Raw genomic sequence first — 20841 nt, forward strand, 5'->3', positions numbered from 1 at the left:
CTGCTCTAAAAGGCCCCATTTCTTCACAGCGCGAAGGTTTGGCAGGATGACTGCCCAGACCACAATAAATCTTTCAGCTTTCTCAAGGCTGAAATCTCCTACTGCGCCTGCGGTTCGCTTTCTAAACTGGGGCACCGTCCCCTAATGGATTTTGCTCCGGGCTCACGAGGAGGGGAGCCTGGTGATGCTCAAACCCATCATCTCCTCCCTACGCCATCCCCTCCTGACCACGGCTCCCAAGACGAGACACGCGGCTTCGGCTGGGCCGGTCCCCGGCGGAGTAACGAGTGAGCATCAAACAGCACGTTCACGATCACAGCCATCTTCCAGGCTGCCGCTGGCGTTCCTCCCTCTCTAACCTCATTCCTGGTACTTATGGTTCAGTGGCAAAGAAACACAACTCGCTACGTGGCACAACCAGCTCTTCCCCCCACCCTGCCCTCCAGAATCGCCGCACCGAGAGGAGGGACTGGAGCCCGGAGATGAGGAGACCTCGTGTAGACCTGGGCACCTGAGTCAGTCCCAGTGGTGGACTGAAGACGACACAATCAGACTGGCCAGAGCTTCCCAAAAGTCACCTGCAGGTGTGACCGCCGCGAGCCACCTTGGACACGATCTGGCCTCTTCCAGACCAGGTCTGGTCTCCTTGTGGCCTCTGCCATGTGGACAGTTGGCCAAGGTGATAATTTTGCTACTTAGCGTCTACCAAAACATGACCATGGGGAGATCGCATGCGCTCTCCCTGCCCTGCTGACCAGCAGATACCCACCAGCCAGGCAGGGCATTACCAGCGGGCTGCGTGGCTCTCAACGTGCCTTTGGGGAAAGCAGCAAGGAGACGCTCCAGCTCCTTGGTCACGAAGGGGCGGATGCTGCAAACACGGGAGACCAGCACGTGTGGCTCCTCCATTTGGGTTGGACTCTTGAGCGACCGATTCTGAAGCCTTGCTCTGGAAGATGCTACTCCAGATGGCCTTCTCACCCTTGGAGAAAGGACCAGTAAACACTCGTTACGCCGGGCTACAGAGCCACGTTCCCTGGATGAGACAAGGGTGGGGGGCAGCGAGAGAAGGCAGGAGGACACGATGGCGGACTTGTCCCGTAAGACTTCAAAGAAGAGCAGAGAAGCCCAAGTAGGACATGCCATGCATTGACGATTCCTTCTTCACAGATCTCCCAAGGCCGTCGGTCCTTCTGCACAGACGTCACTGCTGTGCCCAGCCAGGCTCTGCCAGGAGCCCGGGGACAGAGAGCAGGAGCCCTCCCCAGGGCGCTCAGGACCGAGGTGCTGGAGGACTGGTCCGAACTGTGGCTCCCCCGGCTAATCCCGAGCTGGTGCTGCCGGCAGGGAGGTGGAGCGTGTGTCCTTCGGAGAGACGGGATGATCAGGATGCAGGTAGCAGGGGGTCAGCGAGCGGGGGACACAGGGGGTCCCTCGAACGGGTGGAGGTGAGCACGGTGTCGGCCCCAAAAGGAAACAGTGGCTTGTTTCCACAAAAAAAGCTGCATGTGTCCTGCTTAATTTAGGCTAATTAATCGCTGCTGGACCTCCTTTGCAAGCTTCAATTACACATTTTTTTTTTTTTAATGTTAAAGCTGAAAGGCAGGCATGCCAAGAGCAAAGTGAAAGCAGAGGCAGAGGTCTCAGTCCTCTGTCTCCAGGAAAGGTCAGCATCCACGGGGGATGGAGAGGAAAGGGGAATTGAGCCCTATCAAACTAAACAGCGTACCAGAGCACACAAATAGGTTTTTCTTCATTTTGTACTCTCAAAGCTATGTGAAACAGTGGAGAAGTCTGAAGGCAACCCAGAGTTAAACATATTTGAGACAAGATCTTTTTTTAAACCTGGCCAGCAGATTATGCAACACTGAAGTGGGAGACAGCTGGTGGTCTGCAAAGGCAACTCCACTGAGAAAAAACAGCAGACGATCTTCCAAATCTGCTGCAAGGTAGCGGGGGGGGGAAGTCAGACCCAGGGCTGGAGCCTGCAGCAATCTGTGCTGCCTTGCAACCCGGGACGGTCGCAGGGGACGCTGGCAGCCCGCTCGCCCCTCGAGGCACGAGTGCAGACAGGGATGGCCATCACCCAAATTTCCCGGGAGCACAAAACCGGGGCTGTTTGCAGTGCTGGCAGGAGGGAGCCCCGGGTGCCAGGACTGCAAAAACTACAAAGGGGGGGGGGCATCCTTTAGCAAGTGCCGCGCTCCCCTCCAGCCTGGCACGCCAAGCGGAGATCCTGGGCTCCTGGTTCATTGAATCCTCAATCTGAAAACCCACCCAGGGCACGAGACCTGCAGCTCAGCCAGCGTTCACGCTCCGGAGACCGAAGGCAGACGAAGCCGCAGCGGTGCCGCAGCCCCTTTGCCCAGCTGCCTTCTGTCCAAAAAGGAGCGTTTTCGAGGCCAGGGTCCCAGCCCCAAAGTGCCAGCAGAGCACGGAGGTGGGATTTCAGACCGACACAGCTCTGCTGGCTCAGGCACGGTTAGATACTGGCCAAAGCGCTCTGTGAGGATGAACTAGATCCCAGGTAAATGCTGCATTTGGGGGCGGGGGGGAGTCTCAGCGGGTGCTACGATTGTAGGAAAGGCGGCTGGGGGGAGAGCGTTTAGACACACAAAGGGACAATCCAGCCCTACGATAAAAAGCAAATGGTAAAACTCAATCCCGGAAAGAGCTGGCGCTGCAGCTGGTGGAGGGATGGGGAACATCATCTCAGCCTGAGGCGTGATTCACGCAGACAAAGCTCCTCCTCCACACCCAGGCAGCAGGAACCCACCCCCACAGCGCTGCCACCCCCAAAACCATCAACAGGGTCTTGCCCACGTAGCGAGGCAGCCGCGCCTCAGGGGACACGCACCGGTTTGCGCCGAGGCCGCTGCCATGGCGCAGAGGGCCACCATCCCACCGCGCAGCGCAGCTACACGGGCAGCACCTCCCCGCTGGGATGTCGGGGTGGGGACCATCTCTGCTGCCCACCCGCCACTTCACAAACTCGGCTTTTTTCTAGGGTGGTTACCTGCTCTCTTGGGCTCGCATCTCTCCCGCGCACCGTACAGGAGGCGGTCGCTCCGTGCAACGGGCAGCGCGGGCTCGGTGGCTTGGGGACGCTTGCGACGGTCTCCTCTGGAGTGCCTCCCGCTGCACCTCAGGGTGCTGGTGGCACAGCTACCTGGGCACAATGTGGGACCGACGTTGGACCTGCCCTGACGGACGGAGTATGTGGGGATCGCACGTGTCTGCCCCCGTGCCCTGTCCGCAAATAGCTCGACAGCAAATTCCCCTGCAATCAGACTCACGGGGGAGCGTAGAGGCGCAGAGATATTTTCTGCTTCACACTTTAACGTGCTCTCTGAAAAGGTGCCTCTGAAGGGCAGGACTGCGTGTTTAGTAAGGCTGAGAAATGTATTTCAACTGTTATTTTAAGCAGAACAACTGGCAAAGCTGAAAACTCCTAAACTATGTAGAAAATGACGGCTTAGAGGTCTGAAACTTCCAGAATCAGAAAGAAATCCCAAATAGCTTTCAATTCATCACAGGTCAGCTCATTAAGATGCTGGAGCTGGATTCAGAGGAGGAAGAGGTGTGGGAGGACGTCCCGTCATCCTGGCACATCCAGATGCACCCCTGCCCCATCCCTGGCGGGGTCCTGGAGTCAAAGCGTGACGTGTAAGAGCAGTGAGTGCTGGCGACTGTCACCAGGGCTCCGCAAGGACCTTCTGGCTGCTCCTCTGCCAGCAAGACATCCACTCGCTGGTTTACCACCGGCGCTGCAAACGCCCTTACCCCTGGGGGAAGAGGCGGCCCAAGGAGACACCTCCGACAAAAGCCATTCCTACTGCAGAGCCAAAAATCCCCCTCCCCACCACGGCGCACCGGCAGGGAGAGGAGCAGGACAAGGCGAGCAACGCAGGAGCATCGGCGCAGCCACGCTCGGGAAGGTCAGCAGTGCTGCAAAACCCAGGGGTGATTTTTCTGCTCCTTATTTCGGTGTGGAAACTCAGAGCACGTCTCAGCTCCTTGCTCCTCGCGCACCGGCTGCGCCCGACGGTGACTTGCAGCTGGCAGCGTGCACGGCACCGCTGGCACTCTCAGGAAGAGGCGTTGCACTCTCCAGATCACCGGGACAGCAACAAGGACCTTTTCAGCGAGCAGAGGACAAAACGCGGATGCTGCCTGCAGGAAGCGTGGGGGTTAGGAAGCGCCTTCCCGGCCTGAGAGCCCCAGTTGCTTTCCGAGATGCAGATGGTGAAGAACAAGCTGCAGCTCCCCGAGCAAACGCACCCCGCGTGCTTCGCTACGGGCAAACGACTCCAGTCAGCACACGCAGCGTGCCCGCATCCCCGCCGGCTGCTCGGCCCACGAGGCAGCTCGGGGCAGTCGCGCGGGAAGCCGCAGGGCTTGCATCCCCCCCGTAAGGGCTGGAGTGATCAAGGGCGAAGCAAACCACCGTCACGTTTGCTCAGGCGCTGGCAAACTCCCCCCCGAATCCACGTCAGCAATCCCTGCAGCAGCCTCGTGTCTTTATTCTCTGGAAAGGTGCTGGTTCAAGGAACCGGTGCTTAATTTAGCGACGGAAAAATCAATAGCCCATTAAGAGGAAACTAATTGCAACAGCCTCTCTCCACGTATCACTTCAGTAAACAAAGCTGCAAATTAATTTCTTATTAATTGGTACGTGCACTTTGAAACACCAGTAAAGTATTAACTGCCGCCTTCCTCTCGAAGGTTTTCCACGGGAGTGCATCGCTTATGAACTCCTGACTCCGGAGCCGCGGCCAAGAGCAGCGTCAGTCTGCTGGCACGGGCTCTGCCTGCGCACAGCTCGCACAAACGCTTCCCTTGGCGATGCAAACAAAAGATGCCTGATTGCACACCGGGAACACAAAGAGTTTTGTAGATCAAGTGGTCAAAGCAGCAAGGTCAGCGGAGTCCCTTTCTTCAGCAGGATTAAAGGTGATCTCCTCTCTTCCTCGACGCTTGCTGTAATCCCCGCCACAAAGCCTTTCCCCCTTGCTGCTGGCTTCAGCCTGAACGTTGCTATTCTGCTGCGGAATTCAGGGCTCGGGCAGGAGCGACTGCGATCGCCGTGTCCGACAGCAGGGCGGATGCAGGGGGGCAGAGTACGCGTGTTTGGAAAGCGAGCAGAAGACCAGCCACCGCAAACCGGCAGAAAGGCTGGGACCAGCCTTGCCCTGCAAGGGGAAGCTGCTGTCGCCGGAGACAACGTCCCCACCTGCACCGAGGGGCTGGGGACAAGTCACTGCCTACGCGGGCACAGCGAGGCCGGCCCCGAACCCAGAACGAACGAGAGAGATGAGGAAAACAGCCCGACCGAGCGGCGTGAGGTTCGGTGAGGACCAGCGCAGAGAACAGCAGCCAGGCAGCCTGCCGAGAGGGTCGGAGCGGGGATGGATCAGAGACTGCCTGGGAGACACGGCTGTGAAAATTGCGGCCCTGCCCTGGGATACAGAAATGGGATTACAGCCTGGAGACAGCCAGAATAACCCTTCCCTCTCTCCTCAGAGCACTGGAAGAAGAGCAGAGCATTGCCCTGGCTGGGAACCGTACCAGTTCAGAGCACCGCATCTCCAAGAAAGCGTGCACAAAACGGGGACGGTCTGCACTGTAGAGAAACCGAGAACAGTGCTGTCAAGAAATATGGAGGAAACAAACCCCAATAACAAAACTATCTCAGCCCAGAAACAAAAGAGAAGGGAGGATGGGCTGTATGTTATAGGCTGCTGGAGGGATGAGCAAAATAACTTTCCCCCTGTGTCCACAGAGAGAGGACGGGGCAGAGAGTTACAGGCTGAAACTGCAGCAGGAAAGTTCCAAGTTGGACTTGGTGAAAGCTTCCTGGCACGGAGGAGCACGAGATGCCAGATGCCACGGGAAGAGGCAGCGTCTCCGTTGCACATTCAGGACTGGGTGGGACGGCCATCGTCACGATGCACCTCGGGACAGGCACCCATGGGGGACGATCCCTTCCAGTCCTCCTTGTCTGGGACCCTCCACCTCCACATTCAGGTCACGGAGCGTTTGAGCGGCTCAGGGAAGAGCTGTGCTTTGGCTGTAGCACAGCCCCATCCCAGGAGCGGAGCCAACAGCTCGAGACAGCCCCGGTGAGAGCACACCCCACGTGTTAAACGCTTGCTAGCGGCTGTGGGGACTTCACACTGCTTCCTTGCCAGCCCCTGCAGGCACCCGTTGCGTCCCTCCTCCTCTCCATCAGGCTCTGGAGGGGACTTTTGCTCAGCCCAGCGCAGCGTGGCGGGGTCCCACCCTCTCCTTCCCAAGAGGAAGGGGTTCAAATACAATCATCACAGCAGGAGCACCCCGGAGCTGAGAAGGACCACTGCGACAGCTCCCACGCCTGCCTGGGCAGATGCAGTTCTGATACGAGCTGCAGTTACGTGACCACGACTCCCTCCTTGGGCTGGTCCTGCCCCAGCCGCGGCTGCTCCACGCCGCTCTGCCGGCACAACTAGCAATTTCCTTCCAAGCTTTCCCGGAGCCCTTATCGCTTTGATAATATTTGCAAAGCACTTGGATAACTAATTTACTTTAACAGCACCCCTAGACAAGAAAGAGGAGGTGTAACTAGCCCAGAGTTCCACAGGGAATCTGAAGCACGGAGGCATCACGGCCAAACGGATTTGTTGTTTCTGGGAGCGCAGCTGGAGATGCCCCAGCCTTTGAAGGCAGGGTGCGGGCTACAGCACGCTGAGCATCCAAAGCAAACTCCCACTAATGCCTTCCAGCTGCCGGCGAGGTCGTGCAGTGCTCAGCCCCACCGAGTCCCACCGCGCGCCGAAGGAAACAGGAGCTGCTGGGAAAACCGCACCTGAGGCAGCTATGAGAGGGGCAGCTCCGCTTCCCCTGTCCCCGAGAGCTGAGCTGTGCTTGCACGCTCCGTGTCACCCGGGCTTCCGCCAAAAGCACCCTCTGCCCCCGTGCGCAGAGCGGACAGCAGGTCCTCCCTTCCTGAGCCGGCCCAGCAGCCTGCGTCCTTTCCCAGTGACTCCCAGTCGTGCCACCGTCTCCTCCAGACCCTACAGACCCCTGGGAACCAGCCCCACATCCTCCATCCTTTGGGAATAAACTCTCTGAAACAATTCGGCCTCAGCAAAGCCTCCCACCGGCCCCTCGGCGTCAGTGACGCTTCCCACCGCACACCCACCTCTGCTCCCCAGGCAGCCCCCGGCAGACGGACACGGGAGCAATCCCGTGCATCCCGTCGCTCGAGCCGGGAGGGTCCCGGCGCACCTTCCCCATGGCCCCCCCGGTCCCCCGATCGCTCTCACCAACCTCCACTTGCTGGCAGATCTGTATCAGCTTGGCCATCTGGTTTTCCAGTTCGCTGTTGCGTTTAACCAGGTTGGTGAGATTCGTCTCCAGGGTTTGCTGTGGGTCCAGCAAGAGGAGGGGAGAAAGAGAAAAAAAACCCCAAAAAGATCAGCAAAGGCAGAGGACCGTCCCCCTTCCCCCATCAGCAACCGAGACCACTTGCCACCCAACACGCCGCCTGAGGGAGCAACAGCTTGAATCACGTTGGGCCAAGGCTCTTGGGTTTCTGGGCAGCTCCTGCCCACGCCGGGTTGTGCGAGTGCTCGGCCCGAGCCGGGGGAGCCACCGGCCCCGGCACCGCGGTGGCCCCGAGCAGGTCAGCAGCCGGAGGGGACAGCGTGGGTCTGCCCTTGGCTGCTGCTCCCTGGAGACGCTTTGAAAAGCCAGGGTGGGTTGTGTTCCTGCAGCAAAGCTGAGTTTCTCCTGCCTGCCCTGGAAAAGGTTACGGGCAGCCGGAAAAACGTCAGGAGCATCTAAGTTTCTCAGAAACGTTCTCAGACCACTCGCTGCTGCTGAACCCTCTGACGAGGCGGGAGAGACTAAACGTGCCGCTCCCTGCTTCTCTACCAGGAAAGAAGCCAGCACGGCTATTTTTGTCATCAGTTGTGTTTTGCTCGTGGTGCGGAAGCCAAACAAGAGCCTGCTGGACCATCGGAGCGGGATTTCTCTCCTTTGCAAAGCACCTCTGCCCGAGCAAGGCAGGCACGGGCAGGGAGGACGACGTGGCAGCTCCGGACCGAGCCACGGGGACAGCTCGCCCCGCGCGGGCAGCCAGCCGTCGCCGGAACCCGGCCGAGTTTGGCCGCTCCCCCCCTCCCCGTCCCACCTTTTCACAGGCGCGTAAAGAGCCGTTCTGCTCCAAGGGCCAGCCTGCCCGCTCCGAACGACTCGCCGTTAGTCCCCATCCCCGCCCTGCCCTCCTTGTCCTCTGCTGGTACCCGAGAGGAGAGGCCCCAGGGGAAGGTTTGGGGTCCCCGCACCTCCCTTCCCCGCTCCCCGGCCACGCTGCCTTTCGCTGGTGGGAGCGATCCCCGGGGATGTTTTGGCACCCGCGGGCTGCCAAATCCGTGGAGCAGAGCAGGATCCAGCGGAGTGCGGAGAAAGAGCCTGTTTGAAAAGATTTCGATACCTGTGGACACGCAGTGGACTGGTATTCTTTTGGATATCAATAATTCAAGTGACACCGCATTTCCATTAAAATACGTGGCTCCGCTAAGAGGAAATGTTTTATAACAAAGTGCTCACTACCTGTTGCAACACTTGTCGGGAAAATGATATCCTATTAATATTTTAAACTTCAGGGCTGGAAGAGGATCCCCGCGGTGTTTTATTCGTCCTCAGCTAGAAACTGCAGTCCGAGGCTTTCATCAAGGCTCCAGCAGACCCATAAACACGGCCCTTCTCTGCACACACAGAGAATTTGGGGGCTAGTTAGCCCAGAGAACTTGAATCATAGTCCTGAAGCACAGGCAAAGCATTCATTCCTGAAAGACCACCGGCTCCTGAAATACTCTGAACCCGCTCGCAATCCTGCAAATTGCTAGCCAACGGCAGGTGAAGCAGAACGCAGAAACAGGCTTTAAAATTGAAATGAAACCCAGGGTGCCTTCATTAAGTGGAAAGTGCTTTGCACAACAACGCTGTATCGATAATGAAAAAGCCAGCTGCTAACAGTTCCTGCCACCCACTTTCCTTATAGCTCAATATTATTAAACATAATTTGACGAAAGCATTGAACATTTAACTTGCTAATTATCTTCCTCATCACCGACTCGGCTGCACTGAAGTCGCAGCTTTGAAATTGCAGCCGATCTGCTTTAATGTTCCAGGGCTGCTGACGGAGGGCAGGGAGGGAGCTGAGCTGGAGGTACACCCTTTGAAGCACACGAGTCCAAAACGCATTCGCAGCATCCCCAGTTTTCCAGGGGACAGCGTCACTCCTCCCATCCAGAAACGTGCACGAAACCTGCCCCTGAGCCGTTCGTTAAGCGCGCGCCGATGCTGCAGCGATGCTGAAGCAGTCGGCAGTGGTTTTGCTCGTCGTAACGACGGCTCGAGCAGCAAGCACCCCCCCCCCCCCGTGCCGCTCCCTGGTTCCGCAGGGCTTCCTTAGCGAGGCACCTCCGGCGGCCGCAAACCCTCGTGCAGCGCGTGAAAATGCAGATGGAACCGTTTCCTCCTGTTTGATTTGCTGAAACAAATAAAACGCACTAGAAGCTTTGATTACACCAGCTGGCTATTCTGTAGGTATATATAATTTACAGCAATTATAAGGGAGGGTTTTTAATTGCTTTATAACACGCTCATAATTTCCCCAAACATTCACCTTCTGGCCTTCAATACTGAACAGTTGATTTCTCTACAACCGGAAGAGAAGCGAGCAAAGAGATAAAAAGGCAACACCACCACGTCCTTGGGCAAACGCCCTCGGTGCTCGGTGAGATGAAGGGGCCGGGTCGCCCAGGTGATGGAAACCGGCAGGACCGGAGATGGAGAATGCACAGACACGGTCACCGTGGGACAGCAGCCGAGCCTTTCCCGGCCTGAGCTGGCAAAGTACCCCGCCAGGATGAAACCCTCTCTGGCAGCTCAGTGACTGCACCCCATTTACCTGCCGGTGACCAGATGCACAATAAATACATTTGGCACCCAAGCGCAGGAGCTGAATAACACGGCACCGATGAGCAAGCGCTGATGTTCATATTTTGTTTAGTTATGCGCACGATGAGCAACAACTTCCCGATTTTCCTTTTTCTCCAGATATCAAACAGGCAGCTGAACTAAACATGAATTTCTCTGTTCCTGTTTGAAGATAGCATCAAGGCTGGGCGTTCAAGACAAGTTTAGGAATTGTAAGCGTTGGGTTTCCTCCTGGTCCACGGCAGGTTCCCCACCTCACCCACCAGCCTGGCAGCTGGTCCGCACTGGGAAACAGCCAGCCCCGTGGCTTTAACCAGCTGGGAGACGGGAGCAGAGCGGCCCTCGAGCCCACGCAGGGCAGGGGAAGGGGTCCCCGCTGAGCCGCTCGGAGCATCGCACAGACCTGGTCTTGCCGGAGCTGCTGGGCGATGGGGGGGTCCGACACCCACGGGCACTGAGCCACACGAGCCTCAGGTCTTCTCCACCCGTGGGAACCCCCGGGCGCGGGGCAGGAGCACCCGGAGCGCCCTGCGGCTGGGGAAGGCCTCGGACACGGGCGTGCAAAGCTGGCGGTGGCACGGGGGCTTTCGCTGCTGCCGGTCCGTGCCGACATTCGCTTGCAACCAGCCCCGGCGCCGCTCTGATGGGCGAGAGGGCTCACGCTGGGGAGACGGCACGGGCAGGTGGCATTTGGCTCTGCCTCGTTACAGGGCCGGCTTTCCACATTCATCCTCATGCAAAGGCAGCCAAAACTGCCGAGTGGTTACTTACAGTGATTTATTTAGGGCTTTTTTCATTGCCCTTGTTCATTTACAATTGCGCTCAGTAAAGGACACGGAGCCCTGCCCTGCTCCCTCCACAGACCGCAAACACAAACCACGCGTGCGTGCATAAACACGCGCGCACGCACGGGAAAGTCAAACCGGTGCCCAGTTTGGGGCAGCACAGGAAAGCCAGATGCCACCAGTACCTCACCCAGGGGATCCAGAGTCTGCCACGACCGCTGGTCAGATTTTAAAACCAAAATCCAAGTTCTTACCCTACAGCTGCAACGCTGCTGCAGCCCCAGAACCGCCCCCCCTCCGTGCTCCCGGCCGGCCGGGGTTACCTGCAGCCAGGTCCCAGCGGGGTCGGTCCCGACCCCATGCACCCCCCTCCGCGGTGCCTTTTGGGGAAGGAGGGCGATGGGGTGGTTGTGCAGCATCCTCCCAGCTCCGCTAACGCCGGCCGCCTCCGCGCTGCCAAACCGAGAACCTGGGTGCTGGCGAGCGCAGCGCAGCTCTTGCCTTGGCCACGGCACGTCCAGAGCCCCGGCGCCACCGGACGCTCCCGCTCCCACCCCCCGTCCCCGCTGGGCAGCGAGAGGGCTGAGCACGGCGCCCACCCACTATTTACCACCACCAACCCTGGTAGCGACACATCCCTCTGAAGTGATGTTTATAATCAACTCCCAGCCCCCAGAAAAAAAATTAAATAAAAAAAAATCAGGGAGAAAATATGATGAGCAAGTCAGCCGCTGCCTCTGCTGAAAGCATTTCCCCAGACAATGGGACAAGTGACAGAAAGACACGACTGAGACGCCGAGCAGCTCCCGCCCTGTGACACTAATGCATTTTAAGTCGCTTTGGAGCAAAACATACTGAGTAAAAGCTGAAATAAACTGCCAGCTTTCAGTGCCTGGTGTCACCCCAACCGGCAGAGCTGACCTAGAAAATCAAGCGATTTGTTACGGCGAGGTTCCGACGGTGGTTTTAATCGTGCAGAAGAGAGCCGAGAGCAGGAGCCCCCAGCCGGGCGGAGAGGCTCCGACAGTTCTCCCACCGGTCGGTCCCCCGCACGCACGGGGACAGGGGCCCGTGGAAGCGCTCAGCCCACAGACGAGGATGCACGCGGGGGTGCAATTCAGTGCGCTGCAAAGACAACTTGCAACGTCCCCTGCCCAGTCAGAGCAATGAGGAGCGGCTCTGAGTCTGTCCATGGGGTTTAAACCCCGACCGGCTCGCTCCGTGCTCACCTTCCTGCTGGCTTGGGAAGCGGCTCCGGAGGAAAGCTCCGTGGGGAGCGGGGCTGGGGTGCAGGGGACACGGTGGCGGGTGTGCCACGGCACGGGGCTCCCGCCACATCCACCCAGCACCTCCACGGGTCCCACGCAGAGTCACCCGTGCTGCCCCGGCGTGCGGTGCTCGAGCAATGTCCCCGGCCCCCAGCCCATCGCCCCGTGCGCAGCGAAGCACGGAGGTATCTCAGCGCAGCGAGTCCTGGGGCTGGATCCTGCTCTCGGTGGGGCCAATCCACCATTCCAGTGGTCGTGCTCCAATTTGCGGCGAGATAAAAGAGAGGAAGGGATCGGGCCCAGAGGGGAAGCTTTGCTGGGCTGAGCAGGGACACGGGTGCAGGGGGAGGGCAGGCGGGATCAGGGATACGTGCTCCTCCACACAGCATTTCAACGCAGGCTGCGTTAGCACGCGCTGTATCGACCGTCTCCTTGGGAAGCTAAATTTATGAGAGGAAAATACAAGAAGAAAACCCCCAAGTAAACAGGGCTAACCGAATGTAAAATTTGCAGCTGGTTGTTGTGCCGCTGCCTAATTAGCACATATTGGTTTGCATCTGATCGGCACTTCTTGAGCACCTTCTCTTGGACTGAGCTCACCAGCGTTGCTCGAACCCGTCCGATTACGGGCAGCAAACTCCTCTTCTCTCTCGCCTCACGAGCGATAACAAAACACCCCGGGTTTGTAACGCAATCCCTCCCCGCGCCACCGGCTTTGCACATACCCCCACATCCACCCCCGTGAGACACCATTACAGGCACGGCAGGGCCCCAGCAGCCCTGGCACTTAATTACTGGTTGGTCCCAAAACCAGCCTAATGAGAGCAGACGAACCCGCGCAGAAACCTGCTTAACCACCAAAGCCGCACCGCGTTATTTACTGCTCCTTCCCACGGCAGCTCTGCCGAAGGGCTCGCGCGTGGCTGCTCCCCTCCATCCTTCGGCGCATCCGCGCGGCTCCCGATCCCTCCGCGGCTGCCGAGGAACCGACACGCCGGCGCTGGAGGCCATGAGGGTTTGAGCTTGACTCCTCTCCCCACCAGGTTTCCAAGGGTCCTGGCCCGGCACTGGCACGCGCAGCCGGACTCGGCGCAGCTCTCCTCCAGCAGCACGGCGGGCAGGGAGGCAGCGCCCGGCTCTTGCGGGCAGCTCTATCGTGCATCACTTTCTTTTTATTTCTAGCAGGATCTAACGAGCGCTGCTTTGGCCGCTGGCTTGTAACATCCAGAGCTTGTCGCCACAGAGCAGGCGAGTCCGTCGCCGAAGGAGGGACAGGGAATTGCCACTCGGATGCTTGCTGGAGAAAGCGCCCCGCGGGCAATCGAATGTCCTGATGTCTCCAAAACAGGAGACGTCCCCGTTAGCTGTGAGCTAAATACAACCAGCTGGGGTGAGGAACCAAAGGGGCGACCCCTCCGCCCGCTCACACAGGTGCTGCCCAGACCATGCCAAGGGGCATCGCCCGGGGGACGCAGGGGCAGGGACCTCCCCGGGATGCTCCTGCCGTATCCCCAGCCCTCGTTTCCTGAAGCAAGGCTGCCAGGGGCTTCTCTTGCCAGGCTCCCTCTAAATGAGAAACGCATTTCCTCCAAGGGGAGGCAGCCAGGCTTCTGCAAAGCCATCACCTAAGGAGACAGTAAGATTTTTTTACCCTTCACATAATTGCTGTGGTTTTTACTGCTCTGGACGCCGGCGCTGCAGGTGATTTTCTCAGCAGCTCCCCCAGGGCCTGGCTACACATCAAGGTAAAAGTCTTCATTAGAGCCCAAATTCCTTTGCCCCATTGGTAGGAAGGGAAGCGCTCCCTGCCCAAGACGTGCAGGCAGGCACGCCATCACACGCCTGACGGAGCTTAAGAGCAGCAACATCAAAAGGTCGGCCGATTCGGAGACCCGCAGCCCCCCTGCGACCTGCCCCGAGCCCCGCACCAGCCGCCAGCGGGTGCGAGGCTGCGGAAACCTCAGCCCGGTGACCCCAAAGCCCGGCGGCCGCAGTAGCTGCTGATGCTCCCCAGCCCGCTGCCGCCCCGTGCCTGCCTGGCAGTGGGGCAGGGCTCGAGGGCAGACCCTGGGGTGCTCCACGTGCCCCAGGGTCCCACCCCGCACCATCTGCATCCCTGCAGGCGTCCGCTGGTGTCGGCCGCTGACCGGACGCGAACCGGAGGGTCTGTCAGCGTGCGTACAGCCTGCCTGAGTTACAGAGCGACTAACGAAGCACGAACAGCAAATTGCTTCGTTAGGGTGAGAGACTTGATGCCAAAGAGCAACGGAGCCAATAATGAAGACGCGACGGCAGCAGCCGCTCCTCTTGGATATGCCAAGGGACGGGAGGAAAGCAAGAGGAGCGGCCGGGGCTTCTCCCCGCACTCTGCCCGGGTGCTCCTCACTAGCCCATGGCCACTAACGACACCGCAGGCGTTAGGGGCTCCTAGGTAGGGGAGTGGGTAAGCCTCCTGCGCAGCAGCGACGACGTGGTAGTGAGAACGGCTTGTTTATCCTTCTCAGGAAATTCCTCTCCTTCTGTGGCTTCACGAGCTCTGGGTTTTGGCATGATGGGAGGGAGGATGGAAACCGTACCGGCATCGCTCGCAAGGAGTTACAGCAAGCCCGGTCCATTTACACAGATGTGGTTCGTGACCACTGAGGCAGCTGGAAAATCCCGCAGTCGGAGTGAAGAGGCATTTAAAATGAAAGGACGCGTCCTGTTTTTGCTTGCCCAGGTCAGCTTTGTGCGAGGAGGCTCATCGCGCCGCTGAAGCAGCCCCGGTGCCACGACAGCTTTGCACCTCGCAGGGAAAGCCACGTCCTGCGCCCGCTGCCCTGCGAAGCGCCAGGACACCTCGCCTCTTCCAAGATTTATAACAATACCCGCTTCTCAAGCGCGTCTCATCCTCCTGGCAAACCCACGCCGTGCTAGAGAGAGGCCCACGAAAGGCACCTTTGGTTTTTGGGGGGATGCTAGCGACAGCCAGCGCTTGCCCCGGATGCCGGTTGATGCTGCCGGGGGTGCGTGCTCAAGGGAAAAGACCTTTCACGAATTAAAGGAGCGTTTTCCTTGCCTGTTGTTAACTGGAAACCTGCAGCCTGGCAGGGCTGCAGCACCCGCGTTGGCCACGCAAGCGAGGTGGCCAGGGCTGTGGACCCCTGGGAGGGGAAAGGCAGCGAGCACAATCCTGGCTCCTGCGTCAGGACCTGCCCTGACACACCGTGACGAGGCGCGGAGGAGACACGCTTGGCACAGGGGCCAGGCACGCAAACACGAGGGAGCTTCCCTCGCCCGGCTCCGCCGACCTCCCCTCCCGCTCTCCCCCTCTCTCCCTTCCCCGGCAGCACCGAGGCACCGACCGCGCGCCCTCGCTGCCGACCTGCCCCGGCGGGCGGGACACATCCATTGGCAGGATCACAGCCGCCTTTCACAGCTCTCGGGGATGGAAGCTCCTGGAGAAGAGACCTTAAAGCCGGGACGCCCCAGGATGTGGCGCTACCAAGGTTTGCAGGCTCCAATGCACCTCCCGGACCTTTCGCCCAAGCTGCAGCAGCTTTGGCAGGGCCCCTCTGCTCCCTCTGCCAGGGACCGTCCTTGTCCCCCAAGGGGAACAGCACCTTCCACGAATGACCAGCTGCGTACTTGCACCTACACGTCTTTCTGAAGCCCACCACGCTTCTCCTAGAGCTCATCCCTCCAAACGTGGCAAACTGCTTGGACCTCTGCGTGGTCGTACCGCCACCGGGTCTGGGACCGCTCCCGAGCATCTCTCCATCCCCGCGGCACACCCTCATGTACTACGGGGACACGGCTGAAGCACATCCTCAGCTACGGCGGAGACTTCAACTTCTACCAACACAGGCACACGCACGCAGAGCTTTTGTCTTCCCAAGGTACATCTGGCTTCTCAACTAAAGAAATGAGAAGAAAAAAATGGCCATGGGTAAAACTCGTTGCCTGTCAGCAGAATGACCCAGGGTCACACTCGCCTCCTCCCAGAAACTCGTTCGTTTGGCCCCATTTCCCCAAGAAAACGACAAAATGTTTCTGCTCCTACAGAAAGGCAACCTGAGGAACGGGGTGGGGGGAGCGCGCTAGTTCTCCTATAAATCAAAGCTGTCCTGCACAGCCGGGGGGGGGGTGAAATGACTTGCAATATTTCACTGTTGTCATTTCTCCAAAGCTGCTGATTAGTTGCAGACTCGGTCCGAAGCATCATTTTGGCCAGTTTTGCCGTCTGGCTGCTCAGCGTGCGTCTCGAGGACTTACATCTCCCGTTTGCTCCTTCTGTCCCTGCGCTACTTCACAGAAACAGGGGCTTTGCTTCCGAAAACATTCCTTCAGGCAAAGATCCCGTAAGAGCCCTAACACCTGCAAGTCCTTGGCGCGAGTCGTCGTCCTCACCGCAGAGAGAAGAGGAATGGCTCGCCGGTGGTGGATAACCTCTTGCTGCTGGAGCTCGTCCACACAAACACGTCTCCCAAGGAACGAGCTGTTCCCTGGCAAACCGCGTTGATCCGTTTTGCTGGGTGAAACGAGAAAAAGGATGAGAAGGCGGCAGCTGACACCCCTCCCTGGTACAGGGTGACTAGACCTTCTCCGAAGGCACGAGGGCTCCAGCAGCGAGCCCGCGCACCCGCAGCGCGCCGAGGGGAAAGCCTGCAGCTCCTGGGCTTGCGCGTGCCTCGTCCTGCGAGCTGGAGGAGAAAACCAGGAGCTGCCCGAAGGAGAGCTCAGCTGTCACGCTTCCACCAGATGAACTTCCAGCAGAGGCTGGCTCCCTTCGCGCAGCGACGAGTCAGCGCGGGGCACAGCGCAGCAGCTTTTTGGGTGGTCTCTCTTCCGCATCCTTCATCACTGACCGAGCCATCTTGGGGCAGGTCTTGTTAACACACCCGCTCCAGGCGACGGAGGGGCAGGGACGCCCGGCAGCTCACCTCCAAGACCCCGAATGCTCCGGCTGTCAGAGGGCGCAGGCTGCCCGATGGATGCGGGAGCACCGACCGCAGCATCTCTGCCCGAGGCCGACGCGTGGGTGGGATAACTGCTGCCTGCGGCCAGAGTGACGGCACGTCCGCGCCTGCGGCCTCTTCGAGCCGCTTTTGGGCAGCCCCTGACCAGAGACGAGCCTGCAGGACCAGGCGTCCCCAAGGGCTTTATCCCTGCGCCCAGCAAGGTCCGGAGGACAGGTTACATCCCAGGTCGGACCACGGCTCTTGGGCCGGTGCCGGCTGCTCCCCTCACCTGCCAGCCTAAAGCCACCCAGCTACAACAAGGAGCTAACGAGGCACTACGGAGCTTGCTTAACGAACGCTTCTGCAAAAATACGGCAGAAATGCATACGGCTTATTTAGGTCCTTCGGTGTTGACATCCTTTAATCTTTTCAAAGCAATTCTTCTAATATTGGATATTATCATGGTTTTCTGTATCATCGCAGCAGTGCTGAAAATGGTTTAAATATTTTATTAAATTCATCCTGACTGTGACAAGCCAGTTTTTATTCCTGAAGCCATCTAACCATTATCTGCTTGTTTGAGCTGTCCTATTTAAATACTCCGAGAGTTTACTCCACGGTTCAGGCTGCGTGCTTTTCAACTTAAAAGAATGTGATTTTCAGACATCTTATTAAATTTGCTACATTTGCAATTCCCAAGCTATGGTGAGTCCTGAGCTTATTTGTTTATCTTCCACCACTTTTATTTATTCCTTTAAAAAGCCAGAGCCAAAGGAAAAGCTTTCCACTGCTCCAAGCAATGCCCATTTCCAGGAATTTTCCTCTGGCGAGCCACTTCTACTTTCTTCCAAACCAGGGGGTCTAGAGGGGATGGATCACGGTGCGCTAAAGGAGCCGGAGCCGGCAGCAGCCCCAGCATCCCTCCCCAGCCCCGGGCCACCCACGCCAGCCCCAGAAATCCCCAGCGCTCATCTCGGGAGAAGCTCTGGAAGTGGCTCTGCTGTCCCCAACGGGAACCGAGCATCGCCTGCATCCCCGCTTCACCAAGAAATCCCATCTGTCGGAAAAATAAGCCATTAATAACTATCCTGTTTTATTCTGCCACAGTTACGAAACCACGAAAATTGAGGAGAGAGCACAAAACACGAAAGAAGACACGGCGAATGTCCACCTGCTCCTTCAGCCCTCATCTTTCAGCCTCCAGACCCTTCGGGTTTCTGCCTCCCCCACGCTGCAGAAGTGCCTCCGGACCCGAGCATCCCGCCAGAGCGGTCGGCAGGACACGGCGCGGACACGGCCGAGCTCCTGTTTATAGCTCAGGGAGGTGTTATCAGACCTGGACGAGCACTACGGACTTTGAGACCTTTCTGAAGCTTCCTGCAGCTCTTTGTCTTCATCGGGGTTAGCTAAGTTTATCATCCTTTTGGGTCATCGTGGCAGAAAGCGCACGCAGCCTCGGCAACGATGCTGCAAGCCCTCCCTGCGACGGTGCACAGGGACAGCACGCTGGAGACGAGAGTAAATCAGGTTTGGCCAGACCAAATGTCTCCCACAGACTGAAATGAAAATTTTATTTCAATTTTAACCCACTCTAACAGGGGGGAAGGGTGGGAATGAACTAACGGGACCTGGGCAGTTATAACATAACCTCTACAGCTGCAGAAAGTGTTTGGGCTTCCCAAATTTGTAATGGTGAGGAGCAGGTATCATTAATAAAAGACCAATTTCCTGATGTGTGACATCAAAAAGGAGTCGAGCATACCGTGCTTCGGAAGTACCTCTCTCCCCACTGACGAGAAAGGTCATCCGATGGATTGCCTTGGATGCCAGCATCTCCAGCACACACGACTCCAGGCTGGGAAGAGCAAACCCATCCAAAACCATTCAAAATTAGGAAAATTTAAGGTCATTTCAAAGTTCTTCCTCCTTCTTAAAAAGTCACAGCTATGACAATACCCCTGCAAAATGCTTCGCTAGGAAAAAGGTGGGAACCTTCAAAATCAAGTGACTTACCACGCGCCTTCTCCGTTCCAGCCCTCCCTGACCTCCGGGCACTGACGCATGCGGCCGTGGCACCCCAGCAAGCGTCCGTCCCCTTCCCTGCCCGCTCACGCAGGTGATAAGATGACAAATCTGACAGCTTGCTAGAAAACTGTCTTCATTTAAGCAGCAAAGCAACAGCCTGACGATTTTTCTCGATCGCTCTCCGGAGGTTGCAGGGGAACAAGCTCCTCTCACCTCTCGGAGATACGGATTTGTGCGCTGGCAGCAATGCAGATTCCTTCCCGAGATTCTCAGTGTTTTCAAGACACCTGAGGTGAACAAATCCTGCTTGGCAGGGCCTGCTAGATCTCCCAGGGTCCGCAGGACCCCGGCAGGGTGGGGGGCTTACGTGGTCCCGCACCCAGAGACCGACACCAGCAGCAGCTCACGAGCCAGACAGGGGAGAAACCCACCTGACACGCGGGCACGGTTAGGCACAAGTTACACGCATGACCCTCGGGAGGCAGAACCTCAAAGGACACGCAACAAATCACAGCCCATAACGTGGATTAACAACCTCAGACACGGAGGGAGGACTAGAAACCGGAACGCTCCGAGCATCATCGGGAGGAGCCCTTCTGAATGCAAAGGAACAACTAGAGGACAAAGCCAACAACGATGCAGCTCAACGACAGATCAGACCATGAGAAAACATACCCTGCGAAGGCACTCTGTTTTACAGCTGAGGAAGGACTGTCAGACACGAAATGGGAGTGGGATTGCAGCTAGTGGTACCCTGTTACCGTTGGCTTTGAAGCCAAAAGTGAACAAAACTCCTTTCAGAGCATAAAGGACAGACAACACAGCTCCACTCCCATAAATATGTATATCCTTGTGGAAGAATCGACTGGTGGAACAGAAGAACCATCCTTTGAAGGATTTATATGAATGCATGGTAGGCAAAGACAAAGAAAACATAAAAGTTGCCCTTAGAAGCTGCCCTGAAAAGGAAGGGAAGGGAAGGTGGGTGGAGACCAACTCCAGCGAACAGGAGTCTTCATGGCTTCACTAATGACAGTGCAATTACGTTAACTGCTCCTGCTGCAGATAATGGTACGGCTATGAAGAGCACTTAAGAATATTCCTACGGGTATGTGAGAATCTCATGCAGAGATGGCATTTCCAGGAAAAAAAGCCTGACAAATACTGATCTGAGGCACACGGGGAGCATCGGAATAGCAGGAGACTAAGTGTCACCGATAATGTTTGGGATCAATTATTAAAGACAGAAGACGACAAGCTAACTAAAAGAGCATCCACAAACATTTTTGCTGTTAAGGTTTCCTAAGGGTAAAAATAAAGACCATAAACATCCCTGAACATGAAACACTAAAATGAGTTTGGATTACGAGGAAGAACACCACCACGTGGAGAAGATTTAAGGAGGAACTGCAGGAAGCCCACGAGGGGACGAACGCAGTCGGCAAAGTGGGATCCCAGCGGCTCAGGTGGGGGCAGGACAAGGCAACAGGTCTGGGCTGAGCATCCCTCGGCGTCTGCCCCTGCAACGTGCGAACCCGTAGCAGACGGGGAACGCAACCGTAGTGGGGGGCATAGCCATCACGGAAGACACGGCAGTTTTAATGGAAGATGACGTAGGAAGTCCTAGCGTGAATTATGAGCCGTTGGACAAGCGTGCCCCTGCCAGACAAACAGAAAGGAGCGTATGGGCGGTCAGAGCAGCAGTATCGTGATAAACTGAGAACTTTTTAACACACTCGGAGAACCGAAGCTCCAAATCAGAGGGAGCCCCAGCTCCATCCCTCGGGCTACTCACGCCGGCGAGGTGTCCCTCGCCCCTGCCCGCTGGAGGCTCCC

The 20841-nt window shown here is 57.6% G+C and overlaps 1 protein-coding gene across 4 annotated transcripts in view; it reads right to left on the reverse strand.

Annotated features, from left to right (window-relative positions):
- Nucleotides 1-20841, reverse strand: part of MID2 (midline 2) — a 100087-nt gene that overhangs the window by 22993 nt on the left and 56253 nt on the right. For 3 of the 4 annotated variants that reach the window (XM_054838965.1, XM_054838967.1, XM_054838966.1), the window contains exon 3: nucleotides 7309-7404. The exons of the other annotated variant lie outside the window; for it this stretch is intronic. In XM_054838965.1, the coding sequence (XP_054694940.1) occupies nucleotides 7309-7404 (96 nt within the window). The remainder of the gene's footprint in view (nucleotides 1-7308; nucleotides 7405-20841) is intronic. 4 annotated transcript variants of the gene reach the window in all.

This window comes from Grus americana, chromosome 12 (assembly GCF_028858705.1).
Source record: "Grus americana isolate bGruAme1 chromosome 12, bGruAme1.mat, whole genome shotgun sequence".
NCBI classification, from domain to species: Eukaryota; Metazoa; Chordata; class Aves; order Gruiformes; family Gruidae; genus Grus; species Grus americana.